General features: G+C 41.5%; 1 protein-coding gene across 1 annotated transcript in view; it reads right to left on the bottom strand.

The window, feature by feature from the left end:
- Positions 1-26,611, bottom strand: part of LOC131131252 (ankyrin repeat domain-containing protein 26-like) — a 53,703-nt gene extending 27,092 nt beyond the window's left edge. Inside the window, exons 1-19 of the mRNA XM_078793766.1 lie at positions 26,144-26,611; positions 21,930-22,169; positions 17,216-17,330; positions 15,497-15,670; positions 15,311-15,417; positions 15,090-15,227; positions 14,893-14,993; positions 9,605-9,636; positions 9,457-9,517; positions 9,366-9,383; positions 8,984-9,214; positions 6,977-7,045; positions 6,863-6,909; positions 4,704-4,900; positions 3,350-3,517; positions 1,585-1,618; positions 1,361-1,496; positions 1,052-1,265; positions 48-117 (exon numbers count right to left, since the gene is read on the bottom strand). Of these exons, the coding sequence (XP_078649892.1) occupies positions 48-117; positions 1,052-1,265; positions 1,361-1,496; positions 1,585-1,618; positions 3,350-3,517; positions 4,704-4,900; positions 6,863-6,909; positions 6,977-7,045; positions 8,984-9,214; positions 9,366-9,383; positions 9,457-9,517; positions 9,605-9,636; positions 14,893-14,993; positions 15,090-15,227; positions 15,311-15,417; positions 15,497-15,670; positions 17,216-17,330; positions 21,930-22,081 (2,064 nt within the window). The 5' untranslated portion in view covers positions 22,082-22,169; positions 26,144-26,611. The remainder of the gene's footprint in view (positions 1-47; positions 118-1,051; positions 1,266-1,360; positions 1,497-1,584; positions 1,619-3,349; positions 3,518-4,703; positions 4,901-6,862; positions 6,910-6,976; positions 7,046-8,983; positions 9,215-9,365; positions 9,384-9,456; positions 9,518-9,604; positions 9,637-14,892; positions 14,994-15,089; positions 15,228-15,310; positions 15,418-15,496; positions 15,671-17,215; positions 17,331-21,929; positions 22,170-26,143) is intronic.
- Between the last annotated feature and the right edge of the window lie 1,008 nt (positions 26,612-27,619).

The following is a 27,619-nucleotide window of genomic DNA, read 5'->3' on the forward strand; positions in this document are numbered from 1 at the left end:
TCGAAGTTTTCACCTAACCATGAGACCCTCACGCCTCACACACTCACCTTCTCTTGGTTGCCATGGCACAACTTGATGGTAGAAGTGGTATCTTCATCTTGTTGTTTTAGCCGAAATCTGACAGAAATTTCAGGAAAAGAAATTTCATTTCAACACACTCAGGGGAAAAAAATCCAATTCAACACACTTCAGTACTCTGCAGTACAATACAGTACAGTGGAACCTGTTTATGTTGTCATATAATCAAAATGACAACTGATATTTGCAGATGATGTGGTTCTTATGGCCTCTTCAGGCTGTGACCTTCAGCGTTTACTGGGACGGTTTGCATCTGAGTGTGAAGCGTCTGGGATGAGACTCAGTACCTCCAAATCAGAGGCCATGGTTTTCAGTCGGAAAAGGGTGGGGTGCTCCCCCCGGGTTGGGAATGACCTAACCCTAACCCTAACCCTAACCCTAACCCTGGACTCACCCTAACAGATAGCGTGAGGAGCTCAGCCATCCGGGAGGGCCTCAGAGTAGAGCCGCTTCTACTCCACATCGAGAGGAGTCAGTTGAGGTGGCTCGGGCATCTAGTCCGGATGCCTCCCGGACGCCTCCCTGGTGAGGTGTTCCGGGCATGCCCAGCCGGGAAAAGTAGAACTAGGACACGCTGGAGGGATTATGTCTCACAGCTGGCCTGGGAACGCCTTGGTGTCCTCCCGGTGGAGCTGGAGGAGGTGGCCAGGGACCGGGAAGTCTGTGCTTCCCTACTAAGACTGCTGCCTCCGCGACCCGGATAAGCGGAGGAAAATGGATGGATGGATAATCGAAACCGAAACTAGCCATTGCCTGGCCATATAGGAGACGTAAGAGAATGGTCAATAACCCTTGACAGTTTGTTACCATTGTTTTTCTTCCATTTTTTTCTTCCACTTTTCTATAAATGAACCAATCGATCATTTTGACGTTGACTTAATAATAAGGACTTGGCTCCGGAGAAACAGGTTGTCTAAATAAACTGGACAAAAGTTCCACTGTACACTGAAAGCACCGCAGAATACATCCTTACTTGAGGTTGGAGACTTCGCTTTGCAACTCCATTTCTTTATGCTCCATGGCACATCTATCATCTCTGACCTCCTCCAGCTGGTTCTTTAACTCTGTCCTCTCAGTTTTCAGTTTGTTCAGCGAATCCATGCGGACATGAGGGTCTTTTGCCTTAAGGAAGGGGTGCTTACTTTGTTGGCTCATAATCTCCCCCAGAACCATCTTGCTTGCAGGGTCTGAGGAATCAATTAGATGATATAGAGATTATATGTATCTTTATATGAGTATCTTGTTTACAAGTTGGAAATAAATTGGAAATAACGGGCATTACCTTGTGGTAAAGTGTCCAGAATTGGAGGCATAAGAGACACACCTTTGGTGGTTGTCATGCGAAGATCGCAATCATCTACAGTCAACGAAGACGACGATGTGATCTCATCAAGCTCTTCAGAAATTTCGTCAGTTTGCTGAATGTGTGAATGACACGTCATCAGAATGTACTTTTTTTTCTAACTGCAAACTCACTTTTATACGTGAGAATGTAGTGTCAGTTACCTTTTTCTTCTTTGGTTTTGTTTTCCACTTGTTGCTGACAAAAGAAAAACAGGCGGTTATTGTAATGGTAATGGTAATGGTAATTGTAATGGTTTTATTTCAGTTGAACATGCATCAGATTACAATTGAGTGCATCCCATAATCAGTTCCCAGTTCCACATGTCCAAAAGGAGTAGGAAGAAGCAAAGCCTATTAAATCCTACCCCTCCATCTGGTACTTTTACAATCAGTAACTGTTACATTTGTTCACTTCCTGCTTTCCATAATACAGTTTGAGGTTTTTGTTTTTTTTAAATAATGCACCTCGTACCGAAGTAGGAGGTGATATGAGCATCCAATGCCATAATGGGTACCATAGTAAGTGTCAATATAGTGATATATATAGCACATCATGACTGGTTCAAGACTCTTCATCCTTGTATTTAGCAAACATCAACTGCTTGTATTGTTTCTTGAATTGGCTCATCGTTGTGCATTGTTTGATTTCCTTACTCAATCCATTCCATAGTTTGATTCCACATACTGAAATGCTATGGCTAGCATAACGTAGTCCTAGCATAGAAGTGTTTCAAATGTACTTCTTCCCTGAGATCATATTTCTCCTCTCTTGTAGAGAAGTATTGGATGACATTTTTAGCTAATTGGTTGTTTTTGTAGTAACTAATGCAGCGTTTCCACTACATGTAATTGATTGTGGCAGTGCGTCACTACAAAATAAAAGCCACCACACCTTAAATTTTTTTTTTTTCTTAATAAAGACAATTTGTAGTAATGTATTGTATGAAGGGCTATATACTGTATGCTATATAGATACACAGGTAGCTTACTATGTACACACATAGTGACCACAATTAGCTTGAAAACAATTTAAAATATCATTACATTTTTGCACTGTGCTTTATTCGTTACGCATGCACCCGAATAGCCTGGCTGCCTTGCTGACAATCGCATGAACAACTTGCAATCTCTAATTTGACTTTATGGTATTTTTTGTTTACTTGCCTGGCATCGTCTTGCTACTCAGTGCTACAAGTGGTTATTACGTTCATGGGATAATCATGGATCATCATCACAGCTTACTTGTTAAAAGTGTCAAGTGACAATCTCACTCTTGTTATCATTATAATACTTGTGGCTTGTCTTCAATACACTAGATGTATATTGAAGGTATGCAACAGAAACACATAGAACTTTAGACCGTGACGCTATGTCATCCAACAGGTAGCTCATCAGCTGATGTTGAGTAGTTTACCAAAGAATATTTCTTTCACCTCTTAGTATTTTTTGTTCCGTTCAAAATACATTATAAAAGTTGTATTTAATGACAAATCAGCCCAATGAGCAAAGATGTATTATGTCATTTAAATGAACAGTTTTGCAATGTTTTCGGTTCATGTTCTGCTAGTTGTTGAAAAAAGTTAAATAAACAAGTCATTAAAAATTGTTATTTGTCATTTTAAAAATGCAGATGGAGTACTGCAGACGGAGTACTGCAGTAGCAGTCCGCCCTCCCATGCAGCCCACCACCACAGCCTCAAGTTTATCTTAGCATAAAAGACAGTCTGGCTGACTTTAAACTAAATTTATAGGTCTGACATTGCTGACAGGCTATGTTGGCATTTTCACCTAGAAGTGTGATTTTTGGAGGCAGCAATCACACAGATGGGTAGTAATCTACATTTTTAATGTTATTAACGGAAAAGGAAGAGTACTTTACATTTACTTGTACTGCATCATGCTACGTCTGCATGTCCATCACACATACCTTGCTTCATCATCCGACAAATCACTTATAGTGCTGTCATCATTTGCATGGAGCAATCTGGTGTTCCGCTGAGGGCTTCTGGATGCGCGGGACTTGCCACCAACTGGCTCATCATTTCTCATGTTTGGGGTCCGGTGATGTGAGGGTTGTGATTCCATCAGTGCCTTGCTAATTCAATACAAAGCAAACCACATAAATAACCAAAAAATAAATTCCTCAACGCACCTTTAGCCCTATTGCAGCATAGTTGAGCAATTTCATGGAAATCTAAAATGACTTAAATTAACAAATTACAATGAAAACAGAATTGCTTACCAAAAAATAAAATAATATGGAAGATGTTCATTAGTTTCCTTGCCCATCATAATGTCCCCATATTCATTCATTTATGGCAGCACGCCACAGATTTGGTTTGCCCTTGCTCATCAACACATTATAATGGGACTGGCTAATGCAGGGGTGTCAAACCCAATCGCACAGGGGGCCAAGACTCAAAGCCTACTTTTCGTTGTGGGCCAAAAAGTACATGACCTGTATTACATCACCCCCCCTCCCACCAACATGAAACATGTATTTTTTTTATGCACAATAGTGTGCGGATGTATGACTTTGGTTGCTTTCGCATCGTTCTTCGTTTCAATAAAGTGATTGTTGTTCGACCACTCATCATTCTCTCATTGTATGCGCAAAACCTACAGTATTTTTAGAAATTGCAGCACGGGCTGGATTTGGCCCCCAGGGCCTGAATTTCACACATATGGTCTAACGGGAATGTCTGTGAAAGCAACTTCTTGCAACAATTACGTACAGTAGGTATGCATCATAGCGAGGCCTATTAAGTGACATTGTCACTATATTTGGAGCATAAGGAGATCACTCTGGGTACTTTTTTTCAAAAAGACTTCACTGACTTGTTTGTTTTTAGATAGATGTTTTTAGGTTCTCACATGAAAGCACATGTCGCTCTTCTTATTCATGTCTGTGACATAAAACCCACAAAAAGAAGCAACGGTGCAAAGATTTTTTCAATTTTTTTTTTTTACTATTGTTATTCTCCGTCAGGGTCCATTACAATCACATTAACATGTCATGGGTAATTATACCAAACACCCCCGCACCACAAAAAAAAACCAAACCACCACCCAACACATTCCCATCCACATCAATCCTACATCTTTCCCCCCCACATCAGTACTTTGTGCCTTAAAATAACCATTGATTGGTCCCTGCCATACTGATTCAAACTACACAATTCCAAAATAGATTCCTTGATTGACACATTCAACAACATGTCATTACTTGTTGTAGTGTTATCTTGCTAAATATTAGCAATAATAAAAAGCTCAAAGCATACCTCATTGAAGCAGGGGCCACTCTCTGTGAATAATGAGAGATATCAGGTAGACTGGACATCTCTTTGCGGCTGGCTGAACCAAACTTCTCATGATGTTTGTCATGTTTATGTCCCTCTGATGCCCTTCCAATCATGTCACTGGAAGCACTGGTATTTTTCATTGAGACACTCTTGGGCTCTATGGCAACCTGGGACCACTGCAAGAGAAGCAGGTCAGGGTCAGTTTTGTTTAGTGTTTTCAACATAATTTCACCTACTTAGTTTTACTTAATGATACTTGGAATACCCTTCGGAAAGTGTTTAAAATCACAGAAACACAGCAGGTAGATAACAACAGACACGACACGACCAACAAATTCAGAATAAACATCAACTGTGTGAGCTCTAAACATGTAATTTAGCAGCTATTTACTGCAAGAGTAAAGCAAAGCATGCTGGGAAACAGGAAGTGCTGTTGTCAAAACCATATGCGCAATGCTGACTGTATGTAAAAGTCAAAGTCGCTGCCATACTCGAGGTGGCAAGGCGGCGCTGTAAGTGAATACAAGTACAAATACAATACTCATTAAGCAACTTCCTACAAAGAAATTAATGTCAATGCGTCTCGTTTATACATTCACACACGCAATAAACAGACACCAAAACAATGTATACGATCTGACACACTTTTTACCTCCAGGACATTCTCAACCAACTCCTCCTTCAGAATAACTCCTACTGCATTTCGCCTTCTTTCTACACCATGATAGAACAACTTGAACCCTGCTCCTAAACTTCTAGCCTTGCTTCCTTTCCACTTGGTCTCCTGGACACACAGAATGTCTACCTTTCTCCTCTGCATCGTGTCAACTCTCTACCGTTTCCTGTCAACATTCAAAGTCCCTACTCTCAGTTCTAGGTTCTTGGCACCCCTCTTCTCTCTCTTCTTACGGACACATCTACCTCCTCTCCTTCTTTGACCAACAGTAACCCAATTCCACCGGCACCCTGTAGGTGAACATCACCAATGGCGGTCGGTGTTAACCCAAGCCTCGACCGATCTGGTATGGAAGTCTTGAATTTGATTTGCAAATTTTTGTTGGCAAAATATTTACGCCGGATGCCCTTCCTGACACTACCCTCAGTATTTATCCAGGACAAATTGAGGACAACAGTGACGTAGCCAGCTTATGAAAAGTTTACAAAGATAAACTTTTGTATGTAATTCTTATTATTTCATTTGGCCTGTGTTATGGTAATGGTAATAGTCAAATGAAATAAAACCATGGTCAAATGAAATAAAACCATTACCATTACACAGGCCAAATGAAATAATAAGATTTACATACATAACAAATATATATTGATGGGATGTGTCAAGTTGAAATATTCTAATACAGCTCTTACCTTAAAACTGTTGCCAGTGATTGCTTCCTTGGTAAAAAACGGCTTACTACCGATTGACTTCTAAAAAGTACATAATAAACATAATAACATAATAAGCCAGTCTTTTGAACGGCTCTTAGAGAGGAAAGGCGCATGTGCCATGTGCCTGAGTGTGTTTAGGGGCGTGCCGATTCGACTGGGCGGCCGTGATGACCAGGAAATGGAAGTGTGGAAAAGGGGCAAACTACCTAACACACTCCCGTTTTGCTCTACTTTGGCGATGTTCAAAAACAAGTCCAAAAAAAGCAACCAGCGACTCACGAAACATGCGACTTTAGAAACCAAACAAGCCCAATGTTGCTTATACGCATATCCGTCAAAAACTGTGCAGTATACAAAAACAGTGTAATTAATGGCATGGACCGTTCAATACATTACAACTTGACATCACACAGCTTGAATAGAGGTCGACTGGCTGACACTGATGTGGGTCCCAAGCATACAAATAATTCATCTAATTTACATGATTTGTGACAGTCAGCTTAACAATGAAATGCTTCTTTCTGATTGGCTAATGGCAGAACCTTTCAGACTTCTGCTTAAGAGGTTATGTTGTACTGTAAGTAAAAGACAAAACTAGAAATCTTAAAGATCTGATACAAAGCCATGACATCAGGTCAGTGATGTCACACCATACTCAGCCATGACATCAATTCAGTGATGACAAAAATCCACCCCACCCCACTTACATATAACATAAATGAGTAACGGCAATAATAATAATTATTTCTCACCTTCTGTCTGTTGGGTAGCCTTGCCATTGGCGAGTATCTAGGGGAGACTGACAAGAGACACTGTCTTTACACGGAACAGAAAAAGGATGTTTAGAAATGGTCACTGGGATTTACCTGCTGGAACCACTCCCAGCTGGGCATCATCTTTGACCTCAGAGCATGACAGTGTTGAAACGTCAGATTCTACAGAGGAGAAATTCAACAGAAAAATCATTTTTTTTTTTATTTGAAAAAAAAAAAGACAAAAAGACATACAGTGGTCTCTTCGATACTCGGAAAAAATACATTCAAAAACCTCCTGGGACCTCAGATTTAAAATGCATTATCTCACAACAGTGAGTACACGCCTCAGATTTCAGAAAGCATTTTATTGCAAAATATCTTTTCCAGGACAAATATTATAGTGTAGATTTACCGTTTGCTCCTAACACCATGCTTAACATGGGGCAAGACACAAATAAGATACAGATAATACCACCTCAAAAATCCCCAGTGACTGGCAGCACTCATGGAGCATCAGACCATGATGCTACCACCACCATGTCTAAACTGTAGGAAAGACAATTCTTTCCATTCACTTGTGTTGTGGGCCACACGGTGGTCGAGTGGTTTGTATATTGTCCACACTGTCAGGAGATCAGGAAGACCTGAGTTCGAATCTCTGCTTGGGCATCTCTGTGCAGTTTCTCCCCGTGCTTGCATGGGTTTTCTCCGGTTTCTTCCCACATTCCAAGAACACGCATGTTAAGTTAATTGGTGACTCCAATTGTGCGCACGTATGAATGTGAGTGAATGGTTGTTTGTCTAAATGTGGCCTGCGATTGGCTGCCGACCAGTCCAGGGTGTACCCTCCGCCTGTCACCCGATGTCAGCTGGGATATGCTCCAGCATACCCACCACCATGCCTGACTGTAGACAATAATATTTGTTAAGTCATACCTGGTGGATAGTACATTTATATTGCTATATTATACAGGCCAAAATGTGTTTCTATAGTATATTCCATTGAGATGCTAAATTTACTGCAATACAAATACTTGCTGTGAGGGCTGATGCCGAGCTGCTTTGACATCAGTCCATTTTCAGTTGGGTTCTAGATTTTAGTATGTCCGTCAAAATCAGTTCACTTCAGAGGGTCCAGTTAAATCAGGGGTGTCCAAAGTACGACCTGGGATGAGGGGTGACCAGAGTAAGAGGTCCAACTCAGCCTTCCTCCAGGGAAAGATGATTCCAGATCGTTGTCGAGGTTACGACTGTTAGCTACAGGATGTGCAAATGTGTTGTTTGTCCTAGGTGTGGAACACTGGACCAACCCCTTGCAAGGGTTACTGGAGGTTGCATGGGAGTTCCCAATCATGTCCCTTGTTGTATCCTGTGGACGGTCCTCCGGGAGTACAGGGTTCCTGGATGCTGCTATGTCTATTCACTTAGGGTCTGAGCTTGGTCATGTGGGAAGAGCACAGAGTAGAGCTGCTGCTCCTTCACATTGAGAGGAGCCGGTTGAGCGGGCTCGAGCATCTACTTCGGATGCCTCATTTGTGTGGTGTTCCGGGCATGCTCAGCCGGGAGGAGGCCTCGTGGTAGACCGAGGACAACCTGGAGTGATTATGTTTCTTAGCTGGCCTGGGAATGCCAGGAGCAAGGGAAGTCTGGCCTTCAACTACTGAGACTGATTCCTCTGTGACCCAGAAAAAGGATGACTGGAGCTCACAGCCAATAAAAACCTAAAAGTTAGCATCTCATAAAACAAGAAAATTGTCAAATTTCAATATTTAAACTAACAGTTCAGGCTCTATTTAAAAAAAGAACTGCATACACCTTCTGAACCTTAGGAACCAAATACAAAGTTTGCAAGATAGTTGAGAAGCACCTTTTTATAAGCTTTGACTGAGTTGAATTCATTTTGTTTTTGTTTTTTTTTAACAAAATGAAAATGATCACAATGCAGCAAATCTCGCATCCTTTTCATCGATTAAGTATGACCCTCAGTGAAAAAAATTTTGGACACCCCCGGCTTTAATAATCCAATAAGTAGCTAGGGCTTGTATCCTGTTTAAATGGCATGTCAATATAATAGAAGGTGTCAAAAAAACAGGAAGGAATGGACACTTTGAAGCTTACTGTCACTTTCTGAAAGCATCTTCTTTGAACGAGGTTGGGAATATGGCGCCGGAAGGACATGCAAGTTGATTGATTTCACTTCTGAGGGTTTTTTTCGAGTCACTTTTGGAAACACATCATCTCTCTCCTCGACAGAGGGACTGGAGCACACTGGTGTTTCCTCAGATGCAGGAGAAGCCACAGAGCATCCAGGCAGTGTTCTCTTACTGGCATTGCTGGTTTTATCCCAGTCTGATAGCAACAAGAGCAAGGTGTGATTTAATGAGCACACCATGACAACAGTTGGACTCTTTATGGATCAGATTGGATGAATTGGATGCTTCTAAGTATAACTTTGCTTGTGAAAGTGTATGGTTTCAGTTTTCGTTCAACATCAACTCACCCAAGTCCTCTTGCAATTCTGTGAGAGAAGCAAAAGTAACATGTTTAAAACTTCATACACCTGAAAAACTACTAGTTAAAGTACCACTTACCAAATTTTCCGGTGCGTTTTTCAAGTTTGTCCAGGAACGTCAACAAATCGCTCATTTCACTCTATAGAGAACATTCCAAATGACAAATAAAAAATCCATATTAGATTCACCGAATATATCCATCATGAGTTGTATGCGTTGGGCCTACCTCTTTCTGCTTGACATCTTCTATCTGTCCACCTGTGGAAATCATAATTTTATTTTCTACTGCACAAGGGGAAAGAATGCTTGTTGCAGGAATGGCTTTGTAGGGACTTATTAAGATCTAACAAGAAACTCAATACCATAACCACAAATGAATGTTGTATTTTTATGTAACTTTTATTATCGTTTACTTGCGTTTATTCAGCTCTATTCTTCTGTAAAGTGTCTTTGAGTATTTTGAAAAGCGCTATACAAATAAAATGTATTATAACAGTAGTAAGACGGTAACCAGACCAAAAACTAGATATAAGAGCCTCATTTTGGTGCTACATTAATTATTAATAGTGCAATTTAGGGTGACACCCTAAAAAATAATACATGAAAGGGGAAAAACCTGACGCTCGCCAAGTTGAAGGCTTGTAAAACTGGGGACTTCTTGCATAATGGTAATTCATATTCCCAAGTTCTTGAAACTTGGGAATATTTCTCAAAAACATTGGTTACATCATTCTGTTTTTCCGTTCTGTCATTTCTGTGCCGTTTTTTGAAAGTTCTTTCTTGCTTTGGTTGTAAACACTCCATCCAGTGTCCATCCATTCTATCCATCATCTACTTATCTGAGGTTGGGTTGTGGGGACACAAGCCTAAGCAGAGAAGCCCAGACTTCCCTCTCCCCAGCTACGTAGTCCAGTCCCTCCTGTATGATCCAGAGACATTCCCAGGCCAGTGGCCTCTCGGTGTCCTGAGCGTTCCTCGAGACCCTATGACATTCAGACATGGTCCGCGAGGCATCCTAACCAGATTCAAACCAACTCATTTGGCACTCTTTACTCCTGGTTTACAGCGCTAACCCTATCTCTATGAAAGAGCCCAAACACTCAATAGAGGAAATAATTTTTGGCCGAAAAAAATCCAGTCAGTACCAGACACATGAGGGCCTTCAGTCATGAGGGATGTCCCTGCAACATTATCACAGCGGCCCAGACGCCCCTGCGCAACCTGAGCTCTGTTTTTCCACTTAAGAGGTCCAGATCATGATGGCTCCACCTCCACTGTGCCACATGGAAAACATCTCAGATGGGATCTCCTTGTCATGCCAGTAATGTTGGAACCCATCAGGACTGCCAAGGTTAATTTTTTTCTTATTAGAGAATAAAACTCAATGCCATTACCATGCGTAATCGTCATCCCGTGCCCCATTTTTCCGCTCTTCAAGACGCATTTTTTCCAAACTCGACCTATCACCCGGTGTGCATCATGGAGGGGACATGATCAATGTTTCTGGTTCATGTACCTTGATGATATCCTCATATTATCCAGAGACCTCAGTGAACACACCCGCCACCTCTGCCGGGTGCTCCAACGCCTCTCTGAGGACTGCCTGATTGTAAAGGCTGAGAAGTGTCAGTTCCACTCGACATCCTTATTGTTCCTGGGGTACATCGTGGAGAGGGCCAACTACGTTCTGATCCCGCCAAGATCAAGGAGGTGGTTGAGTGGCCATCTCTGATATCAGAGAAGCACTAGCAGAGGTTCCTGGGGTTTGCCAACTTCTATAGACGCTTCATCCGCAACTACAATAGTAAGGCAGGACCTCCGACAAGTCTCACATCCTGTAAAGTCCCCTTTAATTGGACCCCGGGGGCAGAGAAGGCATTTTTTTTTTACTTACTCACCCTGATCCTAACTTGCAATTTGTCGTAGAGGTCGACGCATCGGATACAGGAGTGGGAGCGGCCCTATCCCGGCGCTCGCCAGTTACCCAGAGACTCCATGTCGCCTCACCCGAGCTAAGGGTAATTACAACGTGGGCAAAACGGAGCTGCTGGCCGTCATTTTGGTGCTGCAGGAATGGAGGCATTGGCTGGAGGGTGCCAACCATCTGTTCGTTGTCATGACCGACCATAAGAACCTGAAATACATAAGGACCGACCAGAGACTGAATCCCCAGCAATCCAGGTGGGCAGTGTTTTTGGCTCGCCTTAACATTGTCACCACCTACAGGCCCGGGTCCCGTAATGTCAAGCCAGATGGCCTGTCGAGCATCTTTTGCCACACGGAGGTGGAGGCCTGTCGGAGCTCTCCAGTGGGAGGTGAAGAGAAGGGTGTCCGACGCCATGCGGGATCAAGCACCACCTGTGGGGTGTCCCCCAGACAAGCTGTTCGTCCTGACCGAACTAAAATCTGAGGTGTTGCAATGGGGACACTACTCTCCTGCCATCCAGGGGCCAGATGCACGCGCTTCGTCTAGGCCCAGAACTTCTGGTGGCCCACCATGACTACAGATGTCAAAGACTTTGTTGTGCCAGAAGCAGGCCCTCCCACCCCCTCGGCAGGCCTCCTCCAACCAATGCCAATTCTCTCTTGCCCATGGTCTCACATCGCTCTGGATTTCATCACTGGACTCCCGTCACCCAGAGGCAACATGGTCATCCTGGACATCATCAACTGCTTTTCCTAGATGGCTCACCTAGTGGCCCTGCTCAAGCTCCCGTCATCCTTGGAAACAGCTCGACTACTTGTGAGACATGTCTTCCGCCTGCACGGCATCCCCATTGACATCATGTTGTATCGAGGACCACAGTTTACATGAGCGGGCAAACCACGACTTGGGGGGGCAGCCCTGTGCTGTGTTTGCCACAGACACCCTTCGGCATGGTCCTCCCACCTCCCCTGGGTTGAGTATGCTCACAAGTGCCTGGAGAGCGCGGCTACAGGTAAGTCACCATTCAAGGCAGCATACGGCTACCGGCCTCCGCTATTTCACACACAGGAAAAGGAAGTGGTGATCCCTGCCATCCAGACACACCTCCCGAGGGCTCACCGCGTGTGGAGGGAGATCAGTTCCCTGCTTAATTGGATGGCAGCCCAGAAACAGGATGGCGGATCGCCACCGGATCCCGGCACCAGAGTACAGAGTCGGCCAGGAGTCTGTCATCTCGGGACTTACCTCTAGCTGTCTAGCAAAAAACTGGCACCCAGATTCATGGGACCCTATGCCATTGCCTCCATCATCAGTCCTACCGCGGTCAAGCTCAAGATCCGCGATCTCTCAAGGTACACCCGATCTTCCATGTCTCACGTATCAAACCAGTCTCTTCAAGCCCCCTATGCCATCTGGCCGAGCCACCGCATCCGCCGTGTCTGATCGATGGTCAGCCAGCCTACACCGTGAAGGCCATCTTGGATGTGAGAAGACAGGGTAGGGGGTTGCAGTATCTGGTAGACTGGGTAGGAATATGGACCTGAGGAGCGCTTGTGGTTATCCCGCTCCTGTATCCTCGACCCTAAACTCTATCCAGGTAAGCCACCAAGTGGCGCCTTATAAGGGGGGGGGGCATACTGTCATGATCTGTGGGTCGCTCTGCTGCTGCCTGCTTCCTCTTCTTTCAGTGCACCACAAGTGGCAGCAGGCGGTCTCCTCCGGCACACCTGAACCCAATTATCTTGGGATTAAATTAGCTCCTTGCTCCTACCTGAAAACCGCCAGATTGCCCGTCAAGCAACCTTGATGTCCCTTGTCTGCCTGTCGCACGTTCTCCGCTCTCGGCCACATGCTGTACTCTTTGTTCCCTCACTCTCTGGCTTTTATCTGAGTCTTTGTGAATATCTGTCCGCTGGTTTCTGCCCGCTGACCTCTGTCAGCTCTGTTTTTGTTCTTGAGCCGTTTTTTCCGGTAGCCTTTTTACTACTGAGTTTTGTTTTCCTGCTCCTGTAGTTGTACTTTTGTTTATCCGTTGTGTTGGTTTGTGCTTCACCCTACGGCAGGGGTGTCAAACACGTGGCCCACGGGCCAAATGTGGCCTGCAGGACACTAGTTTGAGGCCTCCGCCTTGATATGAAAGTTTAATGTTAGTGCGGCCCGCGCAAGTTTGATATGGATGCTGTATGGTATCATGTACCCAGAAAAAATTATTACGTTTGATTAATGTTCACGTTAAAGGTTAAATAACTGTTAATAGTTATCCTCCCTATCCATGTGGAAGTGGTAAGTTTTTGGCTTTTTAAGTTTAAAGGAAATAACTTGAAGGCTACTGTTTAGGTCGCTAGTTCTCTAGTTTGTGAGTTAGCATGTGTCTCAAGACCCTGCAGTTGCGCAATATGTTGTAAATAAAAAGAGTATAAATGTGACTATAGTCGTGTTTTGTCATGTCTACAGGGCTCTAATAATGCTTTGTTCATTTTAATCTGAAAAAAATAATTTGTCTACCCACCAACTATATGTGGTTTCTTAAGTTTTTATTATTTGCTGTTTTATTATTATTATTATTATTATTACATTTATTTATTACTGATTGATTGCGTTTCTTTATTCTTGATTTGTTTATTTATTTTTCATCTTATTTTGTGCAGAAAAATAAAAATTAAGATATTTGAGAACAGTGGAATGTTTTATCAGAGCTTTTATTGTAGAAAATCGGAACCAAAGCATTGAAAAAGTTTGTATATTTTTCTGTTTTTAATAAATGCGTTTTTTTGGGTTTTTTTTTTTTTTAGGAAAACCTGATGTGGCCCAGTCTCACCCAGACCCTAGCCCCAGTGGCCCCCAAGTAAATTGAGTTTGAGACCCCTGATCTACAGGGACACTTCTTGATAATAAACTTTTTTGTACAAAATTTTTGTACAAACCCCTTCTCTCTCTGCATTTTGGGTTCTGGTCCGTCCTGACTGTAGGTCCCCTTTAATATATTTAGGTGTTGAATTTATATTATTTATCGTTTATTTGTGGTTCTGTGGTAATTATATTGCTATTCTGTTCAAAGTGCATGTCACCCAATTCCATAAAAAGGCACTGTTTTTGGACAAATGTACACATTTTGTACGAGACATGCAATTGTTATGGTTTCCTTTTTTAAGCACCACCGGCACCATTTCTAGTGCACCAGCTTGCTCCTTATGGCTACGGGTACGCCGGGAACCAATTACCAATTTGGCACAGCTATCGGATTTGTCAGATACTCAATGTTAACCATTAGGGACTTTTATGTGTGACACAAGGTGGAAACTTTTCTTGCTCTGTTGTTCATACTGTAGTATTGTTATTTTGGACTATTGACTTGTTTTATTTGTATATTGTTAAACTAGTCACAAATAAGTTGGTTGATTTGTGAATTTGAATATATGAATTTGAATTTGCTTTGCCTAAAATCAGTGTGTTGTATTGTGTTTAGAACAATGATCACAAAATAAGAAAAATCACAAACTCATTCAAACCCTGTTTACCTGGTATCTGTGCAATACCAACTCTATTGCTAATACTATGACCAAGTATGAATAAAATTAACTATTTACCGTCTTTACACGTGTCTGATTTTGACGTCCTTCTACTTGGATGAGACAGGGATCCCGGCAGGCTCCGTTGGGTACCGTGCTTGGCAATCAGGGAGACACAACTAGAAGAGAGTCATCATGTTATGGGCCCCCAAAGTGCTGAGGTTACATGGGAGTATATATGATTATTGTACAAAAAACCGAACAGATAAACCTACTGGTCATGGTACTTCGTCTGAGCATAGTACTCTGCTGATTGTCCTTTGATATCCTTCAGTGTAGCATTTGCATGGAACTGCAGGAGCAATTGCACCATGCTGGAGTGCCCTTGGCCAGCGGCGAACATTAATGGTGACCTGGAGGTTTTAGTCAAAAAGGACAAGCAGTTTAATACTTTATTATAGATGTTCTATTAGTGTCTCGTTGTTTTGTTGCCAACCTTTTGCTTTTGTCCAAAATATTAACATCAGCACCTTTCTTCAAAAGAAAGTCAGCTACATCTAAGTTGTCCTCTTGGGCTGCCACAGTCAGCGGTGAAAGTCCCTCCTAAAAAAATGCAGCCATCAAAATACTCAAAAGTTACAACAGAGACGTACTTTATGATGAAACTGCATAGACAATCAACCTGATTTTTGGCGTTGATGTCAGCGTCATGCTTCACAAGCATAAGAACAAAAGAGATGTTTGGGATGCTCGATGCCAAATGTAAAGCCGTGTTGCCTTTCTCATCCATCAGGTTGGGATCGGCATTGTTTTCCAGCAGGAGTTCCACGATGTTCTCGTGCTGCCCTTCCACTGCCTGATAGAACGGAGCAGAATTAGCAAACAATGGTGGAGAATTACATCACAGGTATAAACTTGCTCAAATCAACATGCCTGAAAAGAAGTAATGGCTAATTTGTGATGAACATGTATCTGTTTACTAGGGGAGTCAGGAGTCACCCACCTTACAAGATAAGACAATGCATGAGATGGGGCCCATCAGAACGAACCTGACCAGATTTTAACATTCATTTTACGAAAAGTACAATTAAAATATATGACTGGATCAACACTTTTTTTATTTAACTAAGTAACAAAATAATGCAGGTGTGTTTTGAAATGTTTATTTAATATATATTTCAATACAAATAAAAAAATACAATAAAAAAATTTCAATACAAAAAAAAATTGTAATTGTTATTTGCAACCTTATAGCTTTTTTTAAGGCAGCACGGCGGTATAGTGGTTAGCGCGCACACCTCACAGCTAGGAGACCAGGGTTCAATTCCACCCTCGGCCATCTCTGTGTGGAGTTTGCATGTTCTCCCCGTCCATCCTCCCACATTCCAAATACATGCTAGGTTAATTGGTGACTCCAAATTGTCCATAGGTATGAATGCGAGTGTGAATAGTTGTTTGTCTATATGTGCCCTGTGATTGTCCAGTCCAGGATGTACCATGCCTCTCGCCCAGGACAGCTGGGATAGGCTCCTGCGACCCTCATGAGGAAAAAGCGGTAGAAAATGAATGATTAGCTTTTTCTAGCTTTTTCTAGTTAATGCGGCCCGTGCAAGTTTGATATGGATGCTGTATGGTATCACGTACCCAGAAAAAATTATTACGTTTGATTAATGTTCATGTTAAAGATTAAATAACTGTTAATAGTTAACCTCCCTATCCGTGTGGAAGTGGTAAGTTTTTGGCTTTTTAAGTTTAAAGGAAATAACTTGGGAGGCTACCGTTTAGGTCGCTAGCTCTCTAGTTTGCGAGTTAGCATGTGTCTCAAGACCCTGCAGTTGCGCAATATGTTGTAAATAAAAAGAGTATAAATGTGAAATGTGACTATAGTCGTGTTTTGTCATGTCTACAGGGCTCTAATAATACTTTGTTAATTTTAATCTGAAAAAAATAATTTGTCTACCCACCAACTATATGTGGTTTCTTAAGTTTTTATTATTTGCTGTTTTATTATTATTATTATATTTATTTATTACTGATTGATTTATTTTCTTTATTCTTGATTTATTTATTTTTCATCTTATTTTGTGTAGAAAAATAAAAATGAAGATATTTGAGAACAGTGGAATGTTTTATCAGAGCTTTTATTGTAGAAAATCTGAACAAAAGCAAAGTTTATTCATTTTTCTGTTTTTAATAAAGCGTTTTTTGTTTTCTTTTTGGAAAACCTGATGCGGCCCAGCCTCGCTCAGTGGCCCCCAGGTAAATTGAGTTTGAGACCCCTGCTCTAAAGTTTTTGTTATTAGTAACAGGAAGGATTAAAAGTACGGTAGTAAAGTTAATCGGTTTTGTTGATAGCCTGTTCACTATTAAAAAGGAACACAAATAAAATGTGCAGGATTACCTTCATTAATGCAGACTTATTGTGACTGTCAACTAAATTGAGTCTGGCTCCATTTTCCAGAAGGAATTTCACAACCTCGACCTTTCCGTTGGCAGAAGCGATGTGAAGTGCTGTCCTGTAACAAGAGAGATCCATTTGTCTTTATATACAGTGAAGAAGTGTTTGCCCCGTTCCTGATTTTTGACTGTTTTTCGCATGTCTGTTCCTAAAATTTTTCAGGCCATGAAACAGATTTACATACTAGTCAATGACAACACAACACAAAATGCAGTGTTTGAAAGAAGCTTTCTGTTAGAGATGCTCTGATCAAGGTTTTATGCTGCTGATACCATGAGTACCATGATCATCCATGAGTGAAATCGGCTAATAACAAAACTGATACCAATCACATAGATGAAGTGTAAATGTTCAAATGTACGACTGGCTATATTAGGGGGTCACCAAGGTTTTTTTTTCTTGTGAGAGCTACTCTGACAAAATGAAAATAGCCAAGAGCTACTCTTTTTTTTTTTTTTTAACCACCAAATTTTTTTATTTCGTCCATCATGAACACGTCTTTTTTTTCTGTGTCTTCTAAAGATTAAAAAAACAAAAAAAAACAAAGCGCTAACAATGCTTTATTCACATAATGGCACCTGCATAAGAACCAAGCTAGCGAGACATTGTTGTTATTATTCTTAACTCATTCAATCCCAGACATTTTTCAAAAAGGTAAAAGACGTATAAATACATCTTTGGGAGCGAGTTAATAAGAATTACTTGCCGGCTAGCCAGCTAGTAGCTACTCATTTTTCTAACAGTTATTTTCATAGCTTATTTCAAGCCAAATAAAATAAATATACTTGTTTTACCAGAACATTAAAGGGGAACTATTGTGCTAAATTTTTGGCCCTTTTTTATTGGATTGTAAACTCCGATAGAGCGGTTACACAAGATAACCAGAACTCAAAGCTTTCTAGTTCTTCAGAATCTGCACCTATTCAGCCGTATTTCTTTGGATTTTGTGGTTCCCGCGAAAATGATCTGTTTAAATTTATGCCTCCCACGGCCCACCTGCAGGCACGCGAGTGCATAAAATGACTTCCATTTTGTGCTGCTAGCTGCGAATGGTATAGAGATTGATAATAAATGCCGATGTATGTTTTTAAAATATAATTTATAATGATAATGATGTTTGCAGATGACATTGTGATTGGTAGCGAGAGTAGGGAACAGGTGGAGGAGATGCTAGAAGAGTGGAGGTTTGCCCTGGAAAAGCAGAGGAATGAAGATTAGCCGCAGCAAGACGGGCTATATGTGTGTGAATGAGAGTGGAAGAGTGAGGTTACAGGTAAGAAGAGCTAAAGAAGGTGGAGAATTTTAGTACTTAGGGTCAACAGGTCAGAACAATGGAGATTGTGAAAAGGAGATGAAGAAGCGTGTGTAGGCAGGATGGAACGGGTGGAGAACATAGTTTCAGCTAAAATGAAAGGAAAGGAAAACTCAAGTCTTTTGAGGCTTCCCAAACCTATTTCAGGGCTCACTTCCAAATGCGTAAACCTCATTATCTGAAACTTTGGCACAGTTTAACACGAGAATTCAACATTCTAACTACATTTTTAGGTCAGAAAAGTGGGAAAAGCATACAGTCCCTGACAAAAGTCTTGAAGGAGCGCCATCCTGCTGCAGAATTTGCCCTTTCTTGTGGTTTGGAATGTAATGGCCAGCGAGAATTTCTTGATATTTCAGGCTGTTGATGTTGCCATCCACTCTGCAGATCTGTCGCACACCCCCATACTGGATGTATCCCCAAACCATGATTTTTCCTCCACCAAACTTGACTGTTTTCTGGGTGAATCTTGGGTCCATGCGGGTTATACTGCAGAAGACCTGTTGGAACTGAAATATCAAGAAATTCTCGCTGGCCATTACATTCCAAACCACAAGGAAGGGCAAATTCTGCAGCAGGATGGCGCTCCTTCTCATACTTCAGCCTCCACATCCAAGTTCCTGAAAGCCAAGAAGGTCAAGGTGCTCCAGGATTGGCCAGCCCAGTCGCCAGACATGAACATTATTGAGCATGTCTGGGGTAAGATGAAGGAGGAGGCTTGGAAGATGAAGCCAAAAAAATCCTGATGAACTCTGGGAGTCCTGCAAGACTGCTTTCTTGGCCATTCCAGATGACTTCATCAATAAGTTATTTGAGTCATTGCCAAGACGTATGGATGCAGTCCTCCAAGCTCATGGAAGCCATACACAATATTAATTCTTTTTTCCAAGGTACAATGACTTTATGTTCTGATGTTATTGTAGCATATTTGTGTATTCAAAATTAAGTATATGTATTATTTCTACATTTTTTTTGTATGCGACAAGACTTTTGTCCAAGCAAAATCTGACCTTTATGTCCTAATTAAATGATAAAACTCAATGAATGGTACAAAACTTTATTTTGATATAAAAAGCATAATCTAGAGGGCTTTGCCTTTCATATACAGTGAAGAAAATAAGTATTTGAACACCCTGCTATTTTGCTATTTCTCCCACTTAGAAATCATGGAGGGGTCTGAAATTTTCATCGTAGGTGCATGTCCACTGTGAGAGAGATAAACTAAAAAGAAAAATCCAGAAATCACAATGCATGATTTTTTAACAATTTATTTGTGTGATACAGCTGCAAATAAGTATTTGAACACCTGAGAAAATGAATGTTAATATTTGGTACAGTAGCCTTTGTTTGCTATTACAGAGGTCAAACGTTTCCTGTAGTTTTTCACCAGGTTTGCACACACTGCAGGAGGGATCTTGGCCCACTCCTCCACACAGATCTTCTCTAGATCAGTCAGGTTTCTGGGCTGTCGCTGAGAAACACGGAGTTTGAGCTCCCTCCAAAGATTTTCGATTGGGTTCAGGTCTGGAGACTGGCTGGGCCATGCTAGAACCTTGATATGCTTCTTACGGAGCCACTCCTTGGTTTTCCTGGCTGTGTGCTTCGGGTCGTTGTCGTGTTGGAAGACCCAGCCACGACCCATCTTCAATGCTCTGACAGAGGGAAGGAGGTTGTTCCCCAAAATCTCACAATACACGGCCCCAGTCATCCTCTCTTTAATGCAGTGCACTCGTCCTGTCCCATGTGCAGAAAAACACCCCCAAAGCATGATGCTACCACCCCCATGCTTCACAGTAGGGATGGTGTTCTTCGGATTGTACTCTTCATTCTTCTTCCTCCAAACACGCTTATTGGAATTATGACCAAAAAGTTCTATTTTGGTCTCATCTGACCATAAAACTTTCTCCCATGACTCCTCTGTATCATCCAAATGGTCATATGCAAACTTAAGACGGGCCTTGACATGTGCTGGTTTAAGCAGGGGAACCTTTCGTGCCATGCATGATTTCACATCATGACGTCTTAGTGTATTACCTACAGTAACCTTGGAAACGGTGGTCCCAGCTCTTTTCAGGTCATTGACCAAGTCCTGTCGTGTAGTTCTGGGCTGATTCCTCACCTTTCTTAGAATCATTGAGACCCCACGAGGTGATATCTTGCATGGGGCTCCACTCCGATTGAGATTGACCGTCATGTTTAGCTTCTTCCATTTTCTAATGATAGCTCCAACAGTGGACCTTTTTTCACCAAGCTGCTTGGTAATTGCTCCGTAGCCCTTTCCAGCCTTGTGGAGGTGTACAATTTTGTCTCTGGTGTCTTTGGACAGCTCTTTGGTCTTCTCCATGTTACAAGTTAAAGTCTTACTGATTGTATGGGGTGGACAGGTGTCTTTATGCAGCTAACGACCTCAAACAGGTGCATCTGATTCAGGATGATACATGGAGTGCAGGTGGACTTCTAATGGGCAGACTAACAGGTCTTTCAGGGTCAGAATTCTAGATGATACACAGGTGTTCAAATACTTATTTGCAGCTGTATCACACAAATAAATTGTTAAAAAATCATGCATTGTGATTTCTGGATTTTTCTTTTTAGTTTATCTCTCTCACAGTGGACATGCACCTACGATGAAAATTTCAGACCCCTCCATGATTTCTAAGTGGGAGAAATAGCAAAATAGCAGGGTGTTCAAATACTTATTTTCTTCACTGTAAGTCATTTCTGATTCCAATTGAGCAACTACAAGTCAAGTTATTATTTGTTGTTCCTGCAACTTGGATAAGCGACAAGACTTTTGTCAGGGACTGTAGTAGGTCCCTTTTAATCTCGCCGATCTGTGCTACATTAATTATATTCAGCTCCATTCGAGAGACGACACAACATATAAGATGTTGTGTCGTGGTACGTAAGTCTTATTAATTTCTTTGGCGACAAAATTGTAACTTTTTTGTTTTCCTTCGTCCCCTTCGTTGTAATTTCTTCCTGTGCCGCTTCCTTTCTCATCGTCTCCACGGGTGACATAAGCGCGTTGGTAACGTAAGCGATTCCTCAAGGCGGAATAAAATCCTTGGTTATTTTTTGTACTCAAGGTACTTGAATTGTTGAATTGTCTCTTAAACAGTTTCATTTAAAAACTGCATTTTGTTTTTAGTTGTGTTCTCACTGACCAATATTTAATTTTGTTTGATGAGCTGAACTATTTAAGTAAATGTGCAAAAAAAAAAAGAAATAATTTTTTTCTGTCCTCCATCTTCTGTACTTTTTACTGAACCCTACTCATTCTGATCCCTGGAACACAGCAACTACATACTCTCATCACAAACCCGTGTCAAGATCCACACTGACCTGTTCTGCTTGTCGACCTCATTGATGTCGATGGGTTTGGCAAACTCCTTCAGCTTGGACATGTCGCCCTCCCACGCAGCCCTGTGCAGCTTGTCAATTTCTTTGGCTTCATGTGACCGTTTGGTCTTTAACCCGCCGAATAGCTTCTTCATCCTGACACAGCAGCAAAGCGATGCTTTCGCACCGCCACTATTTGCTACTTAACTGGCGTGAAAGGATCACCAATGGCGGCTTTCATCCCTATGCAAGAGAGATACATTAGAAGCCATCGCAGCAGTAGTACACAGCAGTTTTTAGATTTTGCACTGATGCACTGAGCCTCAAATAGAGGTGGGGGGGGATCAATCATGTCACCCAATTTTTATTGGTTTACAATTTACAAAAAAAAAATATCTAAAATTTAATACCACAAAATAAAACTGTAGTAATACATTTTAAATATAACCACCATCATAAAAAAATCTATAGGGGTGTCATTTCTCGAGACTTTCTCAAAACACAGGATTGGGTCTATGAGAACAAAGTCAAGACAAGATTAACATTACTTTTGAATGAAAAAATATGACAATATATTACCATCTACTATTTTAATTGCTACAACTTTACACTCTTCTGCACTATTCTGTGTGCATACTAGCCTCCAACCCCCCCTCTGGGGAAGAAACCAAGACTGCGGGGCGGTGGTCGTCTGTCTCGACCGGTTTGGTTGCGATATAGAAATAGAGATGGTAGATCAAACCAGAATTCTTAGTCCAAGGATCATAGAGAAGTGTTTCTGATGCATACAGTATAAGCATATCAGTTTTAAACTTTAAAAAAAGGGATCTGGTGTCTGCTCTCGGACTGAATAGGGGAGATGGTTCCACCACAGAGGAGCCTGATAACTAAATGCTCCGCCTCCCATTCAACTTCTAAAAATTCCAGGAATGGCAAGTAATTGTAGGCTCAGGGAACAAAGTGTTCTCCTGGGTTGATAGGGTTCCAGGAGCTCTTTGGAGATATGTTGGTGCTTGACCATGACTTGCTTTATATGTGAGGAGAATTTCAAACTCAATTCTAAATTGTACAGGTAACCAGTGCAGTGAGGCCAATGTGGGTGAGGTATGAGCTCTTCTTCTGGTTCCGGTTCAGACTCATGAGGCAGTATTTTTTGGACTAGCTGAATGGCATTTAAAGGTTTCTTAGGCCAACCTATTAACAGAAGAATAATTTATTAATAATTTATATTAACTATTAACAATTAGAATAATCCAACCTTCAGATGGCAAAAGCATGAACTCATTTTTTTCTGGTAGTGGCAGGAATTTTCAGATTTTCTTTAAGGTTCGTAAATGGAAAATGCTGTTTTTGACACTTGTTGTATTTGGAAAGTAAAGGGAAGGAAAATTGGTATTCGTACAAAAAAAAAATCTATGAGGAAAAGGTTGTATTCTCCTGCATTCCGTCACCCATACATGGACCTCACACATTGATGCACTATAAAACACATAGCATCACATATATTTCATAATGTATAAGCCATCCTTGAACTAGAGAAGCCATCCTTGAACATATTTGTTTCAGCTATAATATCTAAATATACATGTGTATTTAATACATACAGTGCATCCGGAAAGTATTCACAGCGCTTCACTTTTTCTACATTTTGTCATGTTACAGCCTCATTCCAAACTGTATTAAATTAATCTCTTACCTCAAAATTCTACACAAAATACTCCATTATGACAATGTGAAAAAAGGTTTTTTTGACATGTTTTGAATTTATTAAAAATAGAAAACAAAAAAATCACATTTACATAAGTATTCACAGCCTTTGCCATGAAGCTCAAAATTGAGCTCAGGTGTATCTTTTTTCCACTGATCATCCTTGAGATCTTTCTACAGCTTAATTGGAGTCCACCTGCAGTAAATTCAGTTGATTGGACATGATTTGGAAATATAATAACTGTCTATATAAGGTCCCACAGTTGACTGTGCATGTCAGAGCACAAACACCAAGCATGAAGTCAAAAGAACTGTCTGTAGACCTGCGAGACAGGATTGTCTTGAGGCACAAATCTGGGGAAGGATACAGAAAAATGTCTGCTGCTTTGAAGGTCCCAATGAGCACAGTGGCCTCCATTATTCGTAAATGGAAGACGTTTGGAACCACCAGGACTCTTCCGAGAGGTGGCCGGCCTTCTAAACTGAGCGATCGGGGAAGAAGGGCCTTAGTCAGGAACGCTGGAGCTCTGACAGAGTGACCATCGGGGCCTTGGTCACCTCCCTGACTAAGGCCTTTCTTCCCCGATCGCTCAGTTTAGAAGGCCGGCCACCTCTAGGAAGAGTCCTGGTGGTTCCAAACGTCTTCCATTTACGAATAATGGAGGCCACTGTGCTCATTGGGACCTTCAAAGCAGCAGAAATGTTTCTGTATCCTTCCCCAGATTTGTGCCTCAAGACAATCCTGTCTCGCAGGTCTACAGACAGTTCTTTTGACTTCATGCTTGGTGTTTGTGCTCTGACATGCACAGTCAACTGTGGGACCTTATATAGACAGTTATTATATTTCCAAATCATGTCCAATCAACTGAATTTACTGCAGGTGGACTCCAATTAAGCTGTAGAAAGATCTCAAGGATGATCAGTGGAAAAAAGATGCACCTGAGCTCAATTTTGAGCTTCATGGCAAAGGCTGTGAATACGTAAGTAAATGTGATTTTTTTGTTTTCTATTTTTAATAAATTAAAAAAAGTAAAAAAAAAACTTTTTCACATTGTCATAATGGAGTATTTTGTGTAGAATTTTGAGGTAAGAGATTAATTTAATACAATTTGGAATGAGGCTGTAACATGACAAAATGTAGAAAAAGTGAAGCGCTGTGAATACTTTCCGGATGCACTGTACATCAGCATCATGACTAAGGATGCTACCTACTGCTCCAAACCACCTCCACAAATAGATTACAGTCCTGTGGGAAACACTGAATTATATATGTAATCAAAGGGAGCCATGGTATTATTTTGTTGATATTGTTACATAGTTTGACCACAGTCAGGAACTCTGGGTTCAAATCTACATTGGACATCTCTGCGTGGAGTTTGCATGTCCTGCGAGTAGGTTTTCTCTGGGTACTTAAGTTTTCTCTACCATTCCAAAAACATGCATGTTAGGTTAATTGGCATCTCCAAATTGCCCGCAGGTATGAATGAAAAGTTAGCAGGTGCTCGCTGGGATAGGCTCCAGCATACCCCAGCCACCCTACTGAGGGCAAGAGGCACAGAAAGTGAATGTTGCATCCATCCATCCATCTTCTGTACGTTTATTCTCACTCGGGTTGCGGGCGTGCTGGAGCCCATGTTACATGTTTTCATATATTTTGAATTAAACATTGTCCATGAATAAGTGTTACACTTTGTAATGTGTTTATGCTGATAAGAATCATGATCACGAAATTGAAGGCAAAAATCACTTATTTAGGAACCTAAATAAAAGAAAATCGGCAATACTGGCCCTGTATTTACTTAGCAATGGGTCATTTATGCTGATTATAATCATGATCAAGAAATAGAAGGCAAAAATCACTTATTTAAGGACCGAAACAAAAGAAAATCGGCAATACTGGCCCTGTATTTACTTAGCAATGTGTCATCACCAAACTGTGTAGTATCACCTACATCTAGCATTCAAATATAAAAATAAATAAGCAAGGGACAAATATGTAAACAATTGTAAGCTAGCAATTTATTGAAAACTCAAACAGGCTGTTCATCGGTTATTCAAGTTTCAAACGGTTGTCCTAAAAATTCAATATCTGTGCTAAAATTTAGCTTCCATTGTGATTTTTTAAATTACATGTTCACATTGATGGCAAAGGCAAAATATCTTTCTATTTTGGGCAGGACAGTTGATGTTTGTGAGCAAGGCCTAAATACTGGGCTAGTATCGCAAATACTAATGCTTTTCACTTGGGACTTTTTTTCAAGATCATTGTATGATTTTGTGATTTGTGCCTCCAACTAAAGCAATATTTAAGAAAATAACTGAAAAATATCGATCCAATATCAATATTTGTCGTGTGCTGTCCACCTATACCGAAAAACACCAGTGCCTCGCCATGACGTCATTTGTTGGCACTAACGCATTACGTAATAGCTGTCCAAAGTAGTTAACAAGCCAAAAGTTGCTTCGCCTTTTACTTAAGCAAATTAGAAAAAACTAAAGATTGTACGTACCCACACTTTCCGAAAGCGAGATGGCTCCGCGCAATAATTCAACTTTAAATTAAAGCAAATTGTTTCGAGCATGTTGGTTATCGGTCGCACAACTCTTATCTCTGATGCGCGTTATATAATTTTTTTTTCAAGTTTTTACAACAAATGGAAGTCAAAAGACAAGGACGACAATCTCAGACGCGTCATGAGATCATTGGTTTCGACGGCTTTATTGTCACACGCGTCAATGCGCACTAATTATTAGTTCTCTCTGCCGAGTGACGTGGTTTTAAACGTCAACTTTTGAAAACGGGGGATAGTGGACATGTACACTAACATGTACAATCTAAAAGGAAAACATGGCCGATGGACACCAATCATCTCGAAACAGCAGATGGGAATTTTGTATTGCTGCCTCACCTGTGTTACACAGAGACGGGGAAACAACGAGCACGGTCTTTAGGACCGGGCCACGTCGACCAAAGTCCTTGGTGTGAACTTCGTTGTGACGCCATTTCATCGTCTTCATCTTAAAGCCGTCCGTTGAGGAAGTAGGCGGATCGATCCAAATATTGTGTCAGTATCACATCGATTAGCTCCTCCTTTCCACCCATCTTCTATGCCCCTTATCCTCATTAGCCTATCCCAGCTACACCCTGGACAGGTCACTAGCCAATCACAGGGCACATATACACCAACAACCATTCACACTCACATTCATACCTATGGACAATATGAAGACACCAATTAACCTAGCATGTTTTTGGAATGTGGGAGGAAACCGGAGTACCCGGAACATGCTAATGCGACCCAGAGATGAGAATCTTACACAGAAGTGAGTTTGAGATTCGAACCCACACCCCACTGTGGGGTGCTAACCACTCTGCTCTAGCTCCCCCTTTACTTTGTGTGTGTTGGTAAGTGTTACATTTTTGATGGGACTAATGATGAAAATTCAATTCAAAACTGATTTGAATGACATTGATACTTTTACAGGCGGCACGGTGGTCAAGTGGTTAGCGCGCACACCTCACAGCTAGGAGACCAGGGTTCAGGTCCACCCTCGGCCATCTCTTGTGTGGAGTTTGCATGTTCTCCCCGTGCATGCGTGGGTTTTCTCCGGGTACTCCGGTTTCCTCCCACATTCCAAAAACATGCTAGGTTAATTGACCACTCCAAATTGTCCATAGGTATGAATGTGAGTGTGAATGGTTGTTTGTCTATATGTGCCCTGTGATCGGCTGGCTGGCGACCGGTCCAGGGTGTACCCCGCCTCTCGCCCAAAGACAGCTGGGATAGGCTCCAGCACCTCCCGCGACCCTCGTGAGGAAAAAGCGGTAGAAAATAAATGAATGATACATTTTCTCAAGTTAATTGGCTGTAATAAAATGGAAAAAACTAATTTTATAATTGTGTTCATGTTGTGATAATGTACTACATCGTTGTATTCATTCATTCATTTTCTACCGCTTTTCCTCACAAGGGTCGCCGGGGTGC

Source organism: Doryrhamphus excisus, linkage group LG1, assembly GCF_037039965.1.
Source record: "Doryrhamphus excisus strain RoL-2023G ecotype Guam linkage group LG1, RoL_Dexc_Guam_v1.1, whole genome shotgun sequence".
Classification (NCBI taxonomy): domain Eukaryota; kingdom Metazoa; phylum Chordata; class Actinopteri; order Syngnathiformes; family Syngnathidae; genus Doryrhamphus; species Doryrhamphus excisus.